This window comes from Canis lupus, chromosome 10 (assembly GCF_048164855.1).
Source record: "Canis lupus baileyi chromosome 10, mCanLup2.hap1, whole genome shotgun sequence".
Lineage (NCBI taxonomy): Eukaryota > Metazoa > Chordata > Mammalia > Carnivora > Canidae > Canis > Canis lupus.
In genome coordinates this window covers 64,323,557-64,346,330 of record NC_132847.1, presented here as the reverse complement: position 1 = coordinate 64,346,330, position 22,774 = coordinate 64,323,557, and the positions used below count along the sequence as shown (strand labels likewise).

Below are 22,774 nucleotides of genomic sequence, written 5' to 3'. Positions count from 1 at the left end.
AAAATAATACATCCAAGAACTGAGTTTTAGGGAACAGTGTCACACAGGAGATGGGCCTGTGGATTAGCACATGCACCTTAATCCCAATCTGCCAGGTAGTGACCAAGTGACTATTCTTAAGCCTTTCCACCTCCTTCTGCAAATAGGAGGAAGCTAGTTATGGAAGGTTCCTGTCTCATGGGATTGTTGTGTGGACTAAATGGAATGAGATGACGTTTGTAAAAGTACTCATTCAACAGACATTCAGTAAACAACAGTTATCATTAATTAAGATATGTTTTGATTAGGGCCAATAATACCAATACTAATGAGACTGATGCGGGGACTTAGTGCATTTCACCAGCCCATTAGGGCATCCACTGCTAAGGACTTTTTTTTTCTTTTAAGATTTTATTTATTGATTCATGAGAGACACAGAGAGAGTCAGAAACATAGGGAGAGGGAGAAGCAGACTCCATGTAGGAAGCCCGATGTGGAACTCGATCCCGGAACTCTAGGATCATACCCTGAGCTGAAGGCAGACGCTCAACCACTGAGCCACCCAGGCATCCCTGCTAAGGACTTTCTTGTGTGGATGGTTTCAATTAAGCTCCAAAGTTCAAATAAATTTAGATCGACAGGACTCTAGATTAAACACAACCTTCCAAACACTGAATTATTTTAGACTCCCAAGAAACAGCTCATGATGTGAGAGATTTCATTCAGTTTCTAAGGCTAAACAAGAACATTTTTTCCTATTTTATTAAAAAAAAAAATCCTCATCAATCTCTGGATGATGACAACTATATATGGACAAGAAACTTGCTTCTATTATACTATTTTAATAATATCTAAGATTCCTACAGTCACTTAGAATCTGAAAGCACATTTCCACGTTATCTCACTTGATCCTCGAAATAATACCACAAAGGAGGCATTAACATTATTTTACATGTAAGAAATGGAGGCTTGGAAAAGGTAGATGGTTTATTGTAGCACACTCCGGAGAGATGGAAGTGGACAGGACCTCCGCCGAGGCTGCACAGGTGGGTGTCTCATGGCCTGCTGTATGGATGGATTCCTGGGTTTGGGTCTATAGCAGCTCTCAAGCCAGACTTCAAACTCAGGAGCCTAACGTTCTTGTGCAGAAAACCGGTTTCCGAGAGATCATTTGCCTCTAATTTTTATGAGCGCCAGTGGCTTTGCTCAGTTAAAAGGAATCCACGGATGCACAGGAGAGTCATACTCGACACCAGTATTGCAGCCCACCTCCAAAATTCCACTGAAAATAAATGGTTATAAGCTGGGAAGGAGGTTCTCTGAGACATCTGGATGCTTCCCCTGAGTGCAAGGGCCTGAGGGGAGCCACGGCCACCAGAATGCCCCGGAAGAACTGGATCAGGCTCGATGTGTCATCAGATGTTGCTGACCTGTGCGTATCATTAACCCTCATGCCCCTTCCGGACACTGGAAGCCCAGAGCTGCTCCCCTTGGTCTTCAGGAAGGGTCTGGCCCTGTGACCCTTGGCACTTCTCAACTTTATATATGGCTTTATGTGGCCAGCTCAAGTAGAGTCACCTCCTTTGATTGGGATTATGGTGATTAGTATGAAAACCACCAATTTGCTCGGTATATTAGTTTACAAAACTTCTTTCTCATACTTTTTTTTTTTTTTTTTTTTGGCCTTCTCTCAGTTTAGGAAATGGCCCATAAATAAACACATAACTAAATCAAATCTTAAGCCTGTCTCTGACTTGCACGGAACCACCGCCCCTCCATCCTAGAGTTCTCAAACTCTTTGCTGCTCTGGCAATCCACAGAAGGTGAACATCTATGTTCTCAATGGTCTTCCCTAGGCATAACTTAAGTTTGGATAATATAACAGAAAATTAGAAGAGGGAGAAATATAGTGAAAAGCACTATAAACCTTTTTGTTAAGCTACAGGGGTAGAGGCACATAAAAATAAAGCCACTGAAAAACACTAGGAAAAAAAAATAAATCTTTCACATAGAATTAGATTGTTTCAAGAGCGAGGTTTTCCAGTGTTCTCGTATCTATGCAACATACTCAAGATGCAAAAGTATATTCTAGCTGTCTTAGCAAAAATGATCTTATTATTAACATAACAATATACAGGACTTACCACTTTCAATGTGTTAGTTGGGAATGTTACTCACAGTTCACTGCTTTTGACTTAGTTACCACAATTGTGGTCTCTTTTAACGGACATGCTGGTGGCATTATTCTTGCTTGCATGCAAGGTAGGAGTGGATTTCTTCATCTTCCCCTCTTTGTATTCCTAATTAAAAACTTCCCCATGGGCAACATTTAAAAAAAAAAACACAACGGTAAAACAGAGTAACAGTAAAATCACAATGCACAAGCACAATCATTTGTGACTGCCACAGCTATTAACTACATAGCTGCTCCTGCCATTGATCTACTATTAGCTTTGGGGCAGGCAAGATAGACTGCAGCTACTTGGAACCTCTAACACAGTGGCTGTGACTCCACTCTGGTCTCTTTCACTCAGGAGAAACACTTGGTACACTTGCAGGTAAGCTGGCGTTATAAAGGGATAAATCTGAATAAGCTCAAATTTATTCTTTTTTTTTTTTTTTTTTTTTTTTTTAAATGATAGTCACAGAGAGAGAGAGAGGCAGAGACACAGGCAGAGGAAGAAGCAGGCTCCATGCACCGGAAGCCCGATGTGGGATTCGATCCCGGGTCTCCAGGATCGCGCCCTGGGCCAAAGGCAGGTGCCAAACCGCTGCGCCACCCAGGGATCCCTCAAATTTATTCTTAAAAGTAAATCAGACTTGTGGTTTACAAATGTAACCTTGATAATAGATTGGAGAAGCTTGGGATCTGAGCCAGGACACCTAGCTAAAATCAGAGAAGTGGAGTGAGGGTTCTTTAGGGTGGGAGTCTGGCAAGTTGGAAAGCAGTGAAGGACAAGGGAGTTAAGAGAAAAAGGATGCTGGGGAAAGCCCCTCTGAAATGGCTAACCTGGCCTGGGATGGGTAGAGAGGTCACAGAGAATTCAGAGCTAGAGATGTTGGAGGTGAAGCAGGTAGGGTGAATTCAGGCACCGGGGAATGGTGGCTGGAGCACAGTCAGGAAGGAGGTTAAGTCCCTCTACCTGAAGAGAGGCAACTATTTGTTGGGTCATTATCACTGAGTCTAATACGTTGGGAATTCCAGAGCATGATGGTCACGGCTGCAGTCAAAAGGAAAGCGGTGAACCTGGCACTGAGTTCACTGAGAAGAGTGAAAGAACATTCCAGAAGATAAGGAGGAGGAAATAAGCAGAGAGCAGGCATTTGAAAGGGACCATTAAATGAAGGAAGCAGAAATATTCTCAAGAGGTGGCGGAGAGTAAGGTATGTGCTCTCCCTCTTCTTGGCCACTTGGGAGGAAATAGTCACTTTGGTCATAGAAGCTGAAAGGGATATGGTATGGTCATTGGGGAGAAGGCCAAAGTTAGTTAATTGGAGGAGAAAGGTGAGACCCAGGAAATGTGCACAGTATAGGGCAGCACATCATGGTATACATGCAGCCCAATTCCATTGGCTTTTTCCAAACATTATGCGGCATAACTGAGCTCACAGTCACTAAAAGTCCCAGGCTTTTCCACACATAAACTACTGTTTTGTCAGCTCTCCTTGTGTGTGGTGCATTTTGCTGCCCTAATTCAAATCAACAAATATTTATTGAATGGCCTGCCAAGTGCTAGGGATCTGAAACAGTCCTTGACCTCAGAGAGCACACAGTTTAGCTGGGGAGACAGATATGATAAGCAACAATTATAAGAATATTTGGCAAGTCTAGTACTGGAAGAGAATATAAGGGTCAGAAGCTACCCAGCATATTTTATATTTATCACCTAGCAAAATCTCATTATAGCTCATACTCAGAACAGTCTAGACAGTCTGTAATCTTGATTCTGTCATTTAACTTATGGACAATTTGCCAATATTTCAAATGTATTAAGCCTCAAGCAATAGGAAAAAAAACTTAAGAAAATTTTTAAGCAATGAGTGAGCCTTAAAATTAACACAATTAATGGATTTTTGATTGGCAAAACCTCAAAGGCCCTATCTAATTCGTAGAATCTCATCCTAAACATATTCTCCCTCTCTCTCTCACACACAAATAATTGCAGCCTTTAAATAACCTGATATTTATTATATGAAGGGGAACTGGTTTTTGTTTTTTGAGATACAGACCCTCATATTTTAAAATATAATGTGAATCAAGTAATGATAGAACCTATCAAGTGAGAACCAAAAAACATGAAAAAAAAATAATTTGTATATTATGGTTCCAGTTTTCTAAAGAAAAAAAAAATTAAAACAGAACCTATGTTTGTGTATGTATAGAACAAACATCCAGATGACTCTTATATTTTATTTTACATATTGCCATGAAGCTGTTTTTTAATTATGAGTAGGTATTACTTTTGTAATCAAGAATAATCTGTGTGGGCATCTTAATGCAAAGACTATAGATGCTAGCTTATTTCACCTATGGTTCAAAAGTCCCCTCCCACTTCCAAAGGAGATAGAGCCCTTGCTGCTGGTCTTCCCTGTTCAACCTGCATCTAAAAACTAAAAATGTCTTCCTGGTACTAAGTACCACTGCAGTCTGCACCTCTGCTCACCTCGCCAACTCTCCTCTCACTAACATGCACCCTCCTGTATGGCCCAATCGGTCTCTGCATGTCCCAGAAGTCCTCCTTCTCTACATTTACTCACTTCTGATACTCCTCCCACCCTGCATGGACTTCCACCTGTGTAAAACACACTCAGCCTTCAAGGCCCAGCCTGAGCCCCAGAAGCCTTCCATGACTCTTCAATTTCTTCTCCTCTCCATGGCTGTAACTATTAAAATCCAAATGCACAATTTCTCACTTCACTCCATTCTGGTCTAACTTAACACTATCTGTGTATCTATCTATTAACTTAAGCTCCAAATCTCAGTCAATAATAAAAACTTGACTTTAGTTTCCTTTGGAAGATTCCAGGATCTCCAAACATTAAAAGAGGAGGTTGTCCGTTAGCCACTCTGGATCATGTGTGGATGTGCATTTCCACTACAAGAATGCCATGAGACGACACAAAGGTTAAGGGCACAAGCTTTGGATTCAGACAAGCTCTACCATACACACCCACACACACATTTTGTGACAGGCTCATCATGTCACTCCTCAGGGTATCAGTTTCCTGCTCTATAAAATGAGACTAATAATTTGTACCCCTGACTCATCAGACATATTAAATCAGATAACAGATTTAAGGCAATCAGCAGAATTAAAAAAATAAAAATAATGGTAAATTTTATTCCTTAAGAATTAAACAAGAGACACAGAGAAACCCTTTATAACAAAACCAGAATGGATGACTTTCAAACTGGTCAAGGAGGAAAAAATAGCTAGCAATGCTAAAAAGCCAAGAACTAGATTAAGGGTTCTTTAGAAGGCCCTGTTGCTCGACTGGCTATCACTGCCGCTTTGATGGAGGGCTCTCAGTGCATTAAAATAAAAGATGACATAAGGAGGGTGGCTTGCATGAGTCATCTAAGAATATTCTGTGTCCCTCAGGAAGCTGAAGAACCCAGCCCTGGGCTGACTTCTCGAAGAGCAGTGTACTGGTAAATAAAACCTTAGCTGGGCTCTGTACTCGCAGCCAAACATCTCCTTTGGGTCGACCTGATGGCTCTGAAACTGCTTGCAAAGTAAAGAGCCCCCGTGGCAGGAACTTATCCTTTCCTGGGCACAGACTACAAGGGAGTAAATCCAAGCAAAAAGCAAGCAGATCCTCCTGCCTAAACCTCTCGTGTCACTTTGGCTATTACTTACTTGGCCATTTTTTATTTAATCACCGCAATTGAGGTTTTTCTATAGAATATTATTTAGGATGATGAATAAGTTAACAGGAAAATGTGTATATTATTTGGACATGTTTTCCTGGTCTGTATCATCAAAACTCATATAATTTATTTTTAAAAATAATAGTTGTTTCTAAAATATTATTTCTAGCATCTTCTTCCCATCTCTGCACTTGAAAAAAAAAACTTCTTCGCATACTTATTCTTGCTTGGGACATACCCTCTGCTGGATCCAGCAAGACTGTCCCAGGATCTCTACCTCTGAATCATGGCTCACTCAAGCTGGTCCCCCAAATACAATACCTTTCTTTCTGCTTGTCTAAGTTCCTCTAGCACAGAACAGTATTTGAAAGCGAGGAGAGAACCTATAGAAAAGGATTTTTTAAAAAAATATTTTATTTATTTATTCACTAGAGACACAGAGAGAGCAAGAGAGGCAGAGGCACAGGCAGAAGGAGAAGCAGGCTCCATGCAGGGAGCCCTACGTGGGACTCGATCCTAGGTCTCCAGGATCACACCCTGGAGTGAAGGCAGCGCTAAACCGCTGTGCCACTGGGGCTGCACGAAAAGGATTTTTATATCAAATATAATAGGGCTAAAATATCTAGCTCTAGTTACAGAGAAAGAAAATTTGATAACAGCAATGAGAAGACTGGGGAAATTCTTTCTTTCCAAAAAGAACCGAAATGAATGTTTTAGATGATTTGACCAATCACAGAAAATATTTTCTGCCAAAGAATAAAACAGATTTCTTCTTTTAGTTACTTCCCACAACACAGGTTCTAGGAGACTTAAGGTAACATCTAAGCTGTCCACCAAAAGATATAAAACTCAGACATGGAGTTATGAAGCAAACTCCAGTGTTGGAGGAACTAGCTCTGAATGAGTTCAGTAGTATATATATGCTTGTATTTCTGATGAACAAATGTTTTTCTTGGCATGAGAAGAGGGAGATGGGTTAGTTGACTAAGTTCCCAGGACACAGAAAGCTTACACTTGAAATGTTTTTTAATCCTTGGCACATGAAACTGTGGCTAATTCAAAAAGTCACAGAAATCTCAGGCAGGTGGGTTCTTTGGGAAGGATCTTTCATATGATACTCGACTTCGGGGTGGTGGTGATTCTGGAGGTTTCGTGTTTGCCACAGACACCAAGTTCTAACAGCTTAACGTCTGAAGACTGCTGGGCATAGGACAGGAGATCCATTCATACCAGTCTTATCACTGGAGACACAAACCTCTAAATCTTTTTAGTAGAAATGCCATTCTTCATAAAAAGCATGAAAATAAACTCTAGATCACATTTTAATGTAGAACTCTTAGGTCAAAACAGGAAGGTTAGTATTCTCTGGTCAGATCATTTTGTGACCAGAAGAACCTACTAAAAATTATGGTCAAGCCATTAAAATTATGCCTTATATCCTATGCACTGGAAACTATGTACATCTTTGTACTTCACAATTATTCACTCTAGAGTCTCCACTGCATTATTGTCATTTTTAAAGAAACCACCTCTTCTTTCCTTCACCCCAAGAGAAATCTGATTGCAACTGGAACCTGTGTGGAAGGTCTGATGCCCTAGCAACTAATTGGATCCTCTTAAAGGTTGAATTTTATGTCTGACCTATTTAGAAATCTGAAAAGCTTCTCTTTGAAAAGCAGGCATCTCAGATCTTAATTTTTAAGTGTCAAGTACTGCTGCAGTCAAGGTTAAATGAGTTGATAGCTTGGCGCTAGACTCAACATAATTCTTAGAGAAGATTTTCTTTTAAGCTTAAATGTAATTCATGTGCTAATATTTTTAAACTCTATCTAATGCCCTACATTTCATATATGAAATAAAGAATATATTTAGGTCAAGTTACACTTTAAGTGGCATCTAGGAATATTCCATGTTAAATATAAAGGTTGATAATGACATTTATTAAAGGCTGGGTTAATTTCATGGGTATTGCTGTAATCCCCTCCACCCACCCCCAGTTATCTAGGGCAGAGGTCAGTGACACACTGCCCATAAGCCAAATCTGGCCTTCCTTCCCTGTTTTTTTTGTACATAAAGTTTTATTGGAACACATCCACGTCCATTTATTTATATAGTATTCATGGCTGCTTTCACATTACAATGGCACAGCTGAGTAGCTCTAACAGAGACCGTATGGGTCACAAACCTGGCAATATTTTCTATCCGGCCCTTTCCAGAAAAAGTTTGCCAATCCCTGATTTATGTAGAAACTGACCAGTGTATGAATCTCATAAGAAAGAGTCTCCTCTAATCAATATATTACGTTAAAATCCCAGTGGGTACAATTTTGAGGTAGAATAGAAAATGTTCAGAACTCATTAAACCATGAGTTCTGTTGGTTGGTTTCATTCTACAGAGTTTCTTTGAATTTGGATTTCACTGCAACCGAACACTATTTCCCCCTGCCCCCCCCCCCCCATCCCCAAAGATATGGAGAACAAACATTCCTCCTCGAGGGTCAATGGTTGTGTACACTTGGCTCTACCACCAGGTGACTACTTTAGTAATGCCACACCTCTCCAGCTCTACTACACCCTGTCGCCTTCTGAGGGTTGGAAAGGTTTATACTCTGTTTCCACCTTCAGTCTCCCACCTCTACAGAAAGGCTTGTTATGCAGGGAACAATGACCATGTTTAAAACACTTCATCAAGGTAGATCTTCTCTTCTTGGAGAATGTGTCAGAAAATTTCTGTTAAAGCAGTCTCTGAGGTTCCCTCTTTAGAATGTTTGCCTTTTGAACTTTACTTTTAAATGGAAATGAAATACATGTGCCCTCCTAACTTGGTTCTGCGGAGTTAAGTTAGACATAGAGACTCAACACAGGAATCGAAAATTATGATGTCTCCAAGAAATCACTGGTCATTGAAAAGAAGTTAGTATTTCATATGTCCTTACATCTAACTGCTCCCATCAGAAAATCAGGGGGCAGAACCACTCGCATATCCACAAGTACAAACAGAGCCCTGAGAGGATCATGACTAGAAGAGTTACCAGAGTAGAGGGTTGGGCCAGTAAAAGTCAGTCTTCAGAGAAAGTGAAAGTCAGAGGCTTATAGACAGAAGCAGACAGGGAGGAAATCCTTCCAAGCTCCCAGGAGAGCCTATTCAAAGGCATGGGAGTGGAAATGAAGAAGTTAGATACTGAAGGAGGGGAGAGGTGGGTAGCTAGCACAGAGATAGTAGCACATCATCAGTATCTGCTAGCGAGGTCACTCTGGAATGGGGAGTGTGACCCAATGGTAAGTTCTCCACGCAATGCCCAGGACTTTGATATGACAAGTGCCTGGAGTTCTTTAGTGAGAGGTATCTGAGTAAAAACAGTGCTTCTCAAGCATTATTCTAGAGTTCAGAATAGAAAAGCTAACTGAAAAAATTCTAACAGAAAAAACAAAATCACAAAGCTCCTTACAACATTTTCCTGCTGACCCGTAACAGCAAAGACTTCTCCACTGGGTGGACTGTATCCAGACCAATGCTGTAAAGAGAAAAAGGTATCACGACCAAAAGTTCGTGGCCTTCTCTCTAGGTCGTTATCAGAGCATAGACGAAGAAACTATGTTGTCCTCCTCCACCCAGGTGCCTGGTCTTAGCATCTCATTTTTGCTTTAAACGCACCACAGTAGCTACTTCCTAAAGCAGGCAATCCCATACAGCATCACTGGGTAGACAGAAGGAAGAAAATAATCTGTTCTTTGGGGGAAATTCAAGGAAGGAAAATAAATGTCACCATTGGCTTGACTTCGTAGAAAGGAGATAGCTCAATGACATGGCCACTATCCATGTATCGCAGAGCTTCAGAGACCTAACCAAACTTCATACTAAACCATGTTCTTCTCGTTTCTTGGTTATTTTATACAGGTGTGCGTCTATGTTTTTCCATCCTGGAAGCAGAGACTTGGAAAAAAAGCGTGACAAAACCCAGTCCTCTATTTTCTATGGCAGAAGAAGGAATCCAGTAAACACAAACACAGCAGCACTTCCTTCTGTTGACAACCTTATGATTTCCCCTTAATGCATTGTTTAGAATAGCAATTACGTGTCACTTCCCATTATCCTACACACAGAACCACCACCACACAGCCCTTGCTTTTCCTTCCAACAACCGATCACAGAGAATATAGAAAGAATTCACATGCTGGTGGAACATGTCAAGATGGACAGCCCAGAGCCCAAGAGCTCTGTTTATGGACAGAACAGGTGTGTGGCCAGGCAGCTGGGGTGAAATCTCCCCTCCACCTTCTCAGCACCCCTCCCTTGCAGTGCTGGGCTCTGGGTTGGGAGGGAAAGCAGCTTTGGAAGAACCTTCTTTTTCAGCCTGTTTCCTCCTGCCAGAGAAGACTGGCTCGCTCTCAAGACTGCAAGCATTTGACCACTGCAAACAGCAGTGAGCATGTCAACTAGTTTTATTCACATCCCTCGCTAGGGAATCGGAAAGCCAAGGACACACTGGTGATTTCCCTGGTTTTATGGATCTCTACTCCCCCCAGGCCTGCAACACATTTTTGGGGCTTGTGTTCACAGTGTCCTGGCATCTGCAGTGTGGGAAACCCGAACTGAGAGCCAACAGCCCCAGAGCTTCTCCCTATTAAAATGTGCAATTGGATTTCACATGCGTGTTTCAAACACCATTCAAGGCATGATTTACAGGCTACTGTCTAGCCCCACAGCTGTTTTTTCATCCCCTAGACTTAGGCGTTTCTAGGAATCCACCACTCAGCTCCCCGGCAAATCGTCCTCCCCAATTCCAACCTCCTCTGTCCTTCCTGGGCACCCAAAGCTATGCAAGACCTACACTAAGGATTCAAGAAAATATTTATTGAACGAATAAACTATTATCCTTTCTATGGAACCATTTATTCATGAGAATAGCCCATTTGATGCCTTATTTCTGTTTACCCACCTTCTCATCAAGTTTTTTTTTTTCATCAGATTAAACTCATCACTGCCGACCCATTGATAAAGGTTATTTATATACATTAAAAACAGTGCAGGTCCAAAGAGTTGCCACCCAGGGCTTTCACAGTTGCTGAATTTTTTCTAGGGATGAGAAAAGAAAACACTTTTATATATTGCCAGATATCTTCTTGTGGTTGAATAGAGACAGACTGTCTGTGTTCAGCAGAGAGTTAACATCCTACCATTGTATTTCTGTGACCACTCACCCCAAGGTACTAAGGTAGTCCCACTTCCAAGAATCTGAAATCACCCCCAAAAAGGTTAGACCTCAGGCTTAAGGTTATGGTTGGTTCAAAACCATGTTGACAGTATCTCTAAATATCTGGTTTTAAGCTACCGGAGGACCAGAATGGTAGTGTATTTATTTATGATTCTTCTGTGCAGAGCACAGCTCTTGGCAGAGGATGGACTCAGACACAGTGAGCAGTCGGCAGGATTCCTTTGCCCTGTGAACTGAGGCCCACCTTTTAAGGGAAGAGGACAAAGGTGGGGGGGGGGGGCATGACACTGAGAGAAATGTCACAGGAAAAGTCCTTGCTGGAAATAGTGTGGATAGATCAATTTCACCCAAATGGCTCTGCAAATGTAGCTTCCATTTCAGATGAAAGCAATTAATTAAAAATCATGTTAATAAAGATCTTACAATTTACATCAAATGACATTTTGCCCTTTGTTGCAGTATACCAATCTTTTCCAATGACCAGAATCTCAAGGTGCAAAGGGGACACCTGTCCATTTTCGCATACGCTCTCACCGCCCCCCCCCCCCGGTGCCCCACCAACCCCGGCTCTGAGATTCAAAGTTTTCCAAGAAAACTTCCTCATCCTTCTTGAACTACTACACAACACTTGAAGAGATTCACTTTGTACAAGCCACAGTCACAATAACAAGCCTTCCTTGCTAAGCCAAAGTCCCTTAAGACAGGAATACTGGTAGGGAACTCTTGTGTTTCACATAGCATTTGATGGCTAGAAAGGCGAGGCCACCAAGTTCCTTAACTCAACAAAGGCAGCTTTAGTCTCGGGACTCCCCTTCCCTTCTCCTCCCAAAGCTGTGTCTTTACAGACCTCATGAAGGAAGATTAATCATTTACTCTTTGGATAATCTGATAATCAGACCATGTTGACATGCTGGGCTGTCAGGCCTGCAGGTTACCTGAAAAGGCTCTCCTTTTTTACATTAAAAATAACCCCAAATTCACACCTGTTACAAGTGGCTCCAAAGGCCGAAATCCCAATTGAAGAATAAAAATGGCAGCAATAAAATGACTCTTTATTAAATATCCACCATGCATCCGATGTTGTGTAGGGTGTTTGACACGTGTGCCTTCTCTCCTTCACCTCTCAAGATAATTAGTGGAGGTAGTATTGTTACCTGATTTTACGTGAGTGTAGAAGTCACAACTGCCCAGAAAAATACAACTGGCATTAAAAGAAAATAGACTCAAAGCCAATCCTTTGTGCAAAAAAGCTCACAGACTTTCCTTCCAGTCCACCGTGCACCCACCCCCACCGCGAAGGGAACAGTAGACCTTGGGAACAGTGCATTCCCAGGCTGGGAAGAACTCAAGCTGGTAGGAGATGTCTGGTTATTGAAGGAGCATGAGGGGCAGGGAAGGGAGCAGCCCTGGCGTCTTCCACATCCTGAGAATCTGCATGCGTCCTCCTGTCCTAAGCACCTGGTTCTGCAGTCCCTGGAGGTGAGCTGAGCCATCAAAACACTTTTGCTTCTTGGTCCGGTCAAAACAATAAGCTGTCCTCTTGCTCACTATGCCACACCTGCAGCCTCCCCCCTACCCCATAGTTTTGGGTACATTGCCGGTGACGAGACCCCTCCATGGCTTTCTGTATTTCTGAATCTCCAAACCTGGGCAATTAGACCCTCTTCCCACCTGGTGCTTTCTCAACATCCTTCGGCTATCGGAAATCACTAGTTACCCCTAAATTATCCTGTGACAGAATCAGACATACTTGCCCCACCCAACCCCTCTTTCTCCCTCCTCTGAATTCTGCGTAGCGTAACATGGCACCCCAGACACTTCACGCATATGTTTTTTTGGTTTTGCAGGTTATTTTTTTAGAGCAACACAGGATATAAATAAGTAACTAAATAAATAAATCGGCCTGGTATATCCCATTCCTTTTCTTGCTCACAACCACACAGAAGACTCCCAACGCTGGTCCACCCACAGGGAGTGTGCTTTCTGCAAGCACTGCCCACACGAGTCCAGCCTGACATTTCTGCATGGCGCCAGACACTCACCAAGGGTACCCCACCTTCCCACTCCCATTTTTATACTGTTGCGACCTTTCCCCATTTCTTCCTTCACTTGAACCGTCATGTTTTTGGATTCAACTTTCCTCCAGGAAGAATGACTGGCAATGAATCCCAGCCCACCCTGACCTTTGGTGCTTAGCTATGGCCCCGAAGCCCAGTATTACCATTAGAGTCTTCCACTTCTTCGGCTGGGGTAGCTTTCTGGGAGGAGTGGTGAGCGTGTGAGGAGAGCAGACTGACGATCCGTGGCCTGGGGAGGGTCAGGGCTTTTCCGTGGACCTTGAGGGAGTGTTCCTTCAGCTGGCTGATTGTCATGGTGGAAAAGGAGCAGCAGGAACACTTGTAGGCATGCTCACCTGGAGGAAGATGGCGGTAAGGGGCAGAAAAGGAAAAAGAGGGGAGGAGAGATGGTGGGGGTGGGAAACAAAGTGACAGAGTTAATTCACGCCAGAGAAGCGTCTCTGAAGCGTCTTGGTCTGAGAAGCCTCCCAGACCAGTTACCGTCCATTCACACACAACCACAATGGTCCTCTGGGACTCGAACTCCTCAAAGAGCTCCATTATCAAATGGCCTGCTCCCTTCTCATTTCATGCTCTACTTACAGGGAAGAGCCCTATGGACTGATTCCCCAACGAGGAGTGAAACCAAATGTCTACGGCCCCACCTTCAGAAAGGTTTCCCAGTCTCTCGTTCTCTCTCACTCTCCACTAGAAATGACCATGTCGGCTTTCACTCAAGGATGTTTTTTTATCATCTGCAGAATATGATATACTTAATTCTCACTCCAAGGGCCTATTGGTGGCACAGACAACTAAGTGCAAACTCTGTTGTGTTATTTTCATCCTTTACGTCTTTGCTGACTATACACCTCCCTCCATTCCACACATCCTAGTTTTTGGTTTTTTTGGACCAGTTCACAAACCTCAGCATAAAACTCCACGCTCCTACTTAATCGTGCAGAAATGGGTAAAAATGAGTCATTTATTTGACCAAGAGAGAGAGCTGTATATGTGTGTTAGCTCCCATATTCTTTGATAAGGACAGGTCAGTGAAAGTAGGCATTTTTATTTTAATTATTTTTATACCACTGAGACAAATGTGACCAAATGAGACTATGATTCACCTTTGCCCTAAGTCAGCTGTTAAATGAACTGCATTTTAAAAAGCCAGGCTGTGAAATGGGCATGCTTATGTTGTTGTATAAACACTGGTTAGATCCACTCAGAAAGCAATTTTGCTTTTTATAACAATAGGCTTAGAACGCTCATGCTTGCAGCTCAGTATCTGCACTTCTCAGAGTTTATATTAAAAAAATATCCTTTGACACATAGGGTTTCTAGCCATAAGGAAATGATTAAGTAAATGTGGATACATCCTCTCGATGAATGATCATTCATTAAAATAAATTCTTGAAGAGTTTGTAATCATATAAAAAAACAAAACAAAATAAAATAGTGATACTCAGAAAAACAAACAGAAAGGCACAATACATTTTAGATTGAATTATAATCACAACTGTTAAAAATAATAATAGAGGAAATGGTTGAAGGGAAATGTTATCAAATGTTAACAGTGGTCTTTAGAGAATAAGATTATGGAGGACTGACTCTGTTTCTTCTTTCATTTCCAAATTTCCTCAAATGAGGGGAAGTTTTATTATTTTTTTTTGAGTGGAAGTTTTTTAACTTTTTTTTTTTTTTTTAATTTATGATAGTCACACAGAGAGAGAGAGAGAGAGAGAGGGGCAGAGACACAGGCAGAGGGAGAAGCAGGCTCCATGCACTGGGAGCCTGACGTGGGATTCGATCCCGGGTCTCCAGGATCACGCCCTGGGCCAAAGGCAGGCGCCAAACCGCTGCGCCACCCAGGGATCCCCTTAACATTGCTTTTTAAGGTGAAATTGTAAAACCAGAGAAGAGAAGGGAAGTGGACCAAAAAAAAAAAGCAGCAGAAAGGACCTTTAGCAAGGAAAAATTATGTGGGCCAGTGACAATGAACTGTGGCCACAGCTGCAGAGAAAAAGGTAAACCTCTGTCCCTGCTTGGATCCAGCTGGGATGGTTAGCTCCCTGCCACCTGGAAGATGACCAATATTTTCACATGTGAGGTGAGCACAGCATCCCAAATTCTGCACTGAGCCTCCACTTTACCACTAGTGATCCTCAGAGCATGTACTGCCAAGAAAGTCTTGAAAAGAACTTTGAGTGATGCAACATCCGACAGACCAAGGAGGAAGGGAAGTTCAAAGTCAGATGACCCGAACTAGAACCTCAGTCAGTCCCCAACTGTGATCCGGGAGTCCGGATAATGTCGGTTTGTCAACAGTGGTATTTATTACTATAATATATATGGATCTGTAGAATATTATTTATAATACAACATAGAATACATGTGCTAACATGTATTAGGGGCAGCCCGGATGGCTCAGCGTTTACTGCTGCCTTTGGCCCGGGGCGTGATCCTGGGGACCCGGGATTGAGTCCCATGTCGGGCTCCCTAAATGGAGCCTGCTTCTCCCTCTGCCTGTGTCTCTGCCTCTCTCTCTCTCTGTGTGTCTCACGAATAAATAAATAAAAATCTTAAAAAAAATGTATTAGTTATTGCATATAATATGATTGCCCTCCTTATTCCATTTTTTTTTTTAAAGATTTCATTCATTTACTCATGAGAGACAGAGAGAGAGAGAGAGAGGGGCAGAGACACAGACAGAGGAGAAGCAGGCTCCATGCAGGTAACCGGATGTGGGACTTGATCCTGGGACTCCAGGATCGCCTGGGCTGAAGGCAGGCGCCAAACCGCTGAGCCACCCAGGGATCCCCTCCTTATTCCATTTTAAAATGTTTTAATGCAAGCTGGCTGCATGAACCTGGTTGGGCAGTTGCAAATAGCACAACCTGAGAGAGAATTCAAATCCAGATTATTTGATTTGTCTATGTGACTTTTACCCTTTAAAATAAAACAATGCATCTAGGATGGACAAGATGAGTCAAGAGTTTTGGAAAATGTATCAGGTTTCCCCAAGCCAAGTCACTCTCAGTGGCTAAACTCCACACCATGGACACCAAGTTTCCCAGGTGTGCAGAGAAACAAATTATACTGCTCCCTCCTCTCTTTCTGGATGCTTCCTTCTCACCAACCAGCGAGCACAGTCCACATGGTCAGTTCAATGCCCCGGAGTCAGCAGGAAGCCTTTGGCACTCTCTTAAAGTCCTTCCCACAGGCCAAATCATTCACCCAACTTCCACTGCTGACTGCTTTTGACAAGGTGGAGACCTGTGAGAAAAACTGTCCAGGATGGTGTCCCAATTGAATAGTTTACCATATGTACATGTTACAAAAGACTGGTCTGAACCCTGAAGCCTCTTACTCTATAGCCTTTAGTAGACTTTTCCTGAAAACACAAAAATACTAAGAGACAAACAGAAGTCCCTAGAGCCAGTCTCCCTGTCCCACCTGCAGCCCAGTGGGGCTTGGGCAGCTAGATGCCTTCAGTAGTTTCAATCCATTAAACCAGTTCAATAGGACCCAACATGATGAAACATGGGCAAAACCTCTGAGAAGGCCACCAGACCGACTTCCCTGCATCACACCTCTTTCCTCTCTTGGCTGAGCTCTGATTTGCTACCTGCAAGCACCCTCCATCATGTGCAAAAAGGAGAGAAGAGCAGTATCTTGTCAGGGATGAGGATGGAGGCTTTCGTTCTGAAGTTGAATTCTTAGTGAAAGGTTATACAGCCTTGAACAGGTTCCTTCATGTTGAGTCTCTGTATCCTCTTCTGACACTGAGGGTGACAACACCACCTACCGTTTAGGACTGTCATGAGGATGAAATAGTGTGATGAACAGAACGTGCTCAGGCCACAGCCCTGTAGGTGAGGGTTGCTCATGAGATAAAGCACAATGAGATAGAACCACAGAGTGACACAGACCAGCACAGCTCCTGGGCACTCAGGATCCAAAGTCATTTCTCATCTGCTGTATAGAAATGTACTTAAGGGCATCTCATGAGAAATCTTACACAGCTTGAGGACTTTGTCCCTTTGAACTTCCTCAGGATTATAATTTTATTTTAGTTGGGGATTATCTTTAGTAGATACTCACAATTCATGCCTTTCCATTAGAAAGGCTGGGCAATTTAGAAATTTCGCTAAGAAACAAAACCCGTTAGTAGCACAAAGCAACTATGACATGGATCAAGTTATTTTGGCTTTGGGTGATCATTTATTTTTTAATATATTTCTTCATTAGATTAAAATAGAAATGAACACACAATCATGTCAAGAATAACTTCTTCTCACGTGTGGCACAAGAGACTTTGAATTTCACTCAGGGAAGACCACTGGATTTCCAATTCAAGGACTCTGTGCATCAGGAAGGCTAACTCACCAGCATGAGCCTTGAGTATATGTGTTTTCAGCCGGCTGTTATAGGAGGACTTGAAGGAGCAGAGTTTGCACCGGAATGGTTTATGGTGTCCGTGGTGGGTTTGCATATGGCGATCCAAGCTTGATGTAGAAGAAAAATAAAAGAGAGAGAAAAAAAACAACAGGATTAACAATTACATATATTTTCCCACTGCCCTTTCCCAGCAAACCCATTCCTAAACTGTTCAAAGTCATTGTTACTTTCCAGGGATGGCGCTTACCAAAAACAACGACAACGATGACAAGAGTGGTCATACCTACTGGAGAGGGAGGGGAGGCTAAAAGGAAGGAAGAGATCAAGAGCCCTCTGGACTGAAAGACATGGCAGCGGGAATAGGTCATAGCAGACTCTCATTTTCCCTTCCCTAGAAACATGTATAATCGGACGAGGGCGTCCAAAGAGAAAAGGTAAAATACCAAGTGCAAGTTTCCTGCCAAGTCAGCAAGGAGTACCTATCAAAGGGTCTCTCAACTTATTCCAAGAAAAAAACCAAACCACATAAGAATTAGAGAAACTTTGCATTTAAAAAGCGTTTTCTTTTTTAAATCTCCATTCTGCATTCCCAGTGAACACTCAGGAGAGGAAGGGAAGTTTCAAAGTAGTTGAGCTTTCAAAGTAGTTGAGCTACTTGCAACGGGGCTGTCACGCCTCCAACATGAAAATATGGAGGCAAAGTGCAGGTGCGTTTAAAAGAAGTCACGTGATCCAAAGGCCACTCATCCCTTCTGATAAACACAACCATGTTTGCTGTACCTCAGTCTTCCAGAGCAACTTACAAAGAAGTTATTTAATTATGGTGAACTCCTAGTATTTCATAATAATTACTAGTCTAAAAAAAATAATAAATCTACCAAACAAGGTGTGGGAAGAAGTTCTAATTTGAATCGGTACCCCAGAGAACTAGATTCCATTCTAAATGACTCATGTGGGAATGGTGCTGCTTACCATTTAAACATATAATGTTCTCCTGAGCTCCAAAGCAGCACTTTCAATTGCCTCCGGACATCTCCCTCTGGGTGTCCGTTAGCTTTCTTAAATTCAACTGGCCCTAAACAAAACCATCAGTTTTTTTCCTCCCCTCCAAAACAAATGCTCTTCCTCATTTCCTTGCTTCTGCAAAGGACACTACCATCCTCAAGCCAACCAGACTGAACACCTAGGTATCATTTGTCCTCTACTTTGCCTCTCATCCCTCATCCCCTACATTAAGTTGATTTTTCCTAATCGTGAAGATCCTACTTCCTTTAACCATTCCCAAAGTTCCATCCTAACTTCTCAGCTCACCTACTACTACTGCCTCCTAGTTGGGTTTCTCCCACCGTTGTTTTTAACTCAAGAACACAAGCTATGGAGTCAGACTACCTGGGATCAAATCCCAGCGACTGCTTATAAACCACGTGGCCTGGGCAAGTTGCATAAACCTCACTTTTCTTATCCACAAAATGGAGAGAGTAGTGGGACCACACCTCATAGGGTTGATTTAAGAATAAAATGAGATAATACTTGAAGGCACTTAGAGCACCGGTGGACACATAGGAAGTCTCAATAAATGGCAGTGATTATGATGACTCTACTCATTTCAGAGTCTTCCTTTTCCCAATAATGTAAATGACAAAATATTAATTCCACATTCAAAGATTTCAAATATGGTCCCTACTCAAGTCTTCAAACTTTATCTTCCATTATTCTTTTACATGTAACTTAAAGATTAGTCAGACTAGACCGCTAGCTGGGCCCCCCATGAGCCTCACGCTCTGTTCCATAGGCTTATGCTCTCATCACTCCCTCCAGGCTGTGCGTCCTTTCCAAACTAGTCAAGTCCTGTCTTCTGACTTTAAGACCTGACTCAAGCGCTCCCTACTCTGTAAAACCTTCCCAATTCTTCTACAGGGAGTATAACATTTCCCCTCTTTGAAACCTCACAGCATTTTATTGTTGTAGTTTTGAAAGGTACATGCCTTATTTTGCTCCATTTGTGTGCTTGCTTTATTTGTAACTCCACTGGCCCCTAAACTCCCTTAGCTCGCTGACCATGGCCTCTTCATCTTTATACTCCCCTTTACATCCCCCACTAAGTCCCCACCACACTGCCGAGAACAGGGGTATCCATTCATTCACAACGATCTGTTGAGACTGCTGGGTATCAGACAGCAAGATAGATGCTGTGGAATAAATATACGTCTTAAGCTGATGGGAACTACACAAGCTTTACGTCAGTGCTCGGATCTGACGACAAAGATGACACATTAGGCTCCGTAGGATACAGGGTTTGTGTAACCCATCCTACTCTCGGTAAAAGCATTGCCTCCTCCGGCCTTTCAACAACTCACTAGCACTTTATCTTTTTAAGAACCGAACAGCCCAACATTTGTTTGCAATTATCATAAAAATAAACAGCACGTCAGTCTTACAATCGGTCACTTCCATCCAAGACGGTGGCACACACATTATTGAACACGTATCTCTCTTACACAGCTCAAAGAAAAACGCAACCAAAGGCTGTTTCTTCTCCGAACCATCCCTCTTCCCGTTACCCCCAAAAGCCTGACATGATATTCTAAATCTACAATCCCAACGCCCTGATGGGCCCGGGCAGTTCCTTCTCCTCAACACCCCCCTTACTTCAAGCACTTCAAGGTCTTTTTAAAATATCACGCAATGAGAGAATAGTCACACGAGTGAATAGTCCTAATTTTACCTCCTTCGCCACTCAATTTCCCAAATGGAACTTTACTTCCTCAAACGACGATTAGGTCCTGGATGAACGTTTGACAGATATACCAGTAAATTCATCTACTTCCTGGTCTTGCCTTTTGTAAATCATAGCAGTGCATCCAAAATAGACAGCCCCCTTATTTTTTTTTTAAAAGGCTTGTATGTGCCCAGTCTATTGAGATCTTGGGCTCTTAGCCCCACTTCACAGACGAGATGACCGAGGCTCAAGGTGACAGAAGCAATTGCACGGCAGGTGCAAACCCTGAGCGGGGCTCACAGACCCCTCCAAACCTCCCCTTCTAGCTCAGCCACCTTCCACTATGACATCTCCTCCCCATCACCCCCCATGATCACGAGACAGCACTTACTTGTGCCTGAAAGCAGAAACAAAGGAGCAATACTGGCAGCTGTACTTGTCCTCGCGGGTAAACATGGCCAGGGCCAGATGGCTCCTCTCATGAGAACGCAGCCCCTGCATGGACATCAGGACTCTGTCACATTGACTACAATGGTATCCCCCCGGCCGGGTTTCATCCTCCAACATTCCATCAAGCAAGCAGTGTTCACCATCCACCCGGTCCACCAGGGTGCCACTGGCATCTTTGGCTGCTTCCAGTCCATCCAGGAACAAATGGGAAGGGTCTTCGGCCTCCTGCTAAGAGAACCACACACACACACATGCCCCACCAACAAAATAAATATCCATCATCATCGTCTCCAGCTCTCCTCCTCTCCCTTCATTCTCCCAAACTCATCAGCATTTCCTGGTAAAGTTTTCTCCCCTGCCTCTCCAGCTCCCCCTAGAGGAAGGGCAAGCCCGCCTGCCATCCTTCATGCAGTGCTGGTGATTTTAGAGCAACGTCTCCGGGCACAGGTCGCTACTGCCTGGGAAACACGAGACAGGGGCTCTCCCACTGTGAAGACAGTTCACTCACTCATCTCCCATCTTAAAGAGAAGATTCAAACTGACATAAAGCAGGGTTAGGGTGACAGCTCAGAGAAAAGAAAGAAAAGGAGGAGGTGGGGAGGAAAAAGCAGAGTAGTGTGGGCATCTAGGAGCCATGGGCCATCCCTGGGAAAAGAAGGGAAGGGAAGGACCTTGCCGCCCGTGCTCCTCCCCACCCTGCCTGTGGTGACTCGGTCCATTGACCGAAGGCTGCCGGACGATCGACTGAAAAACTTAAGGAGCAGCCTGGTTTCAAGACACTCGTGTTTGGAGGTGACTCCTTGGGTTACTGATTACACATGAAGAGCTGTTCTGTCTCCCTCGAGCAATTCCAGGAAACAAGCCTGGGACACACCGAGGTGCCGTGGAAGAGGCTGACCGCCGCTGCCCCCGGGGGGCCACTGCTCTGCTGAGAGCCGGAGGCCTTCAGTCTTTATGTGCAGGAAAAGCAGAGACTTTACGTCCGTGCTCCATGGGCAACACAGGACACCGGAGGGAAACGGGCAGATGACAAAAAATATAATCACATATCTAGGGAGAAGGAGCGGGGCCCTGAACTAACCAGCGTCTCTGCTCAAAAAGGAGTGCTTAGCCGTATCCTGGAAGGCAGGGATGGTGGCTCGGTTCCCAACAGTGGCCGCTCTTCGGATCACCATGTTCGGAGCAGGGGGCCTCATCAGAGCCACGGGGAGGAGGGAAAGCACTGGTCAGCCACATACGGGGAAAGGGCATGAAGGAGGCCAACCAGGTCAAGGGGCTCTCGGGCCTACTGTGGCGTGAAGGCTTTCAGCTTTAGATCTCACGTTTCCTACGCTCCTCAGAGGACCCAGAATAAGAAGTGGAAAGATTCTCCGGGGCTCTCTACCCTGTGAGCCAGATGAGAACAGTAAGGAGTCAGGCAGTGGGAGGAGCAGAAGATGATGGGGAACAGGACCCACTTGATTCCAATCAAGAGCTCGGGCAACTCGGAAGAGCAAACACCTAACGGCACTAAACGCAGCACAGAAGGGCGACCCAAAGCCTCCTGCCCCGAGAGAGGCCCGGATCCTCCGTTTCCACCAAACTATCCGCGTGGAAGGCAACCAGATCGAAACGCGACCGGGTCGAGACACGAAAGATGAAGAAGGTCCAACCTGCAAAAGAATCACAACAAGCCAGACCGATCCAAGCGCAGCTCAGGAGTGCCCACATTCTGGGACGCCCTTTCCTGAGCTGCTCTGAGCAACGGGGGGTTAATAGGTAACTGGAACCGCTCACACACAACAACGCTCCTCCAGGCCTCCCCCCCGCTCTCACCTTCACGGCGGCGGACACGGCGGGGACGCTGCCGTACTGGACGTGCTTTCGGAGGTGATTGCAGATGGCTCGGAGCGTCGGGTGCACTTCCACACAGAATTTACACTTGTAGCCCACCACCTTCCTCTCCTTGATCTTTGGCACCTCTTCTAAGTGACCAAAAGGCTGGTGAAATACAGTGGTAGCCGTCAGTACTCCGAGCCCCCCCTCACATGCCGGCATTTATTCTTGCAGCTTACTAGCAGATTTTATTTCAAAGCGGATTAGCG

At 43.8% G+C, this 22,774-nt stretch overlaps 1 protein-coding gene across 10 annotated transcripts in view; it reads right to left on the bottom strand.

Moving 5' to 3' along the window:
• The window catches only part of ZNF462 (zinc finger protein 462), a 137,249-nt gene that overhangs the window by 50,489 nt on the left and 63,986 nt on the right, over positions 1-22,774 (bottom strand). For all 10 annotated transcript variants that reach the window (XM_072842238.1, XM_072842241.1, XM_072842245.1 and 7 more), the window contains 4 exons: positions 22,506-22,670; positions 20,632-20,735; positions 17,510-17,628; positions 13,288-13,479 (listed from right to left, as the gene is read on the bottom strand). In XM_072842238.1, coding sequence (XP_072698339.1) covers positions 13,288-13,479; positions 17,510-17,628; positions 20,632-20,735; positions 22,506-22,670 — 580 coding nt within the window. The remainder of the gene's footprint in view (positions 1-13,287; positions 13,480-17,509; positions 17,629-20,631; positions 20,736-22,505; positions 22,671-22,774) is intronic.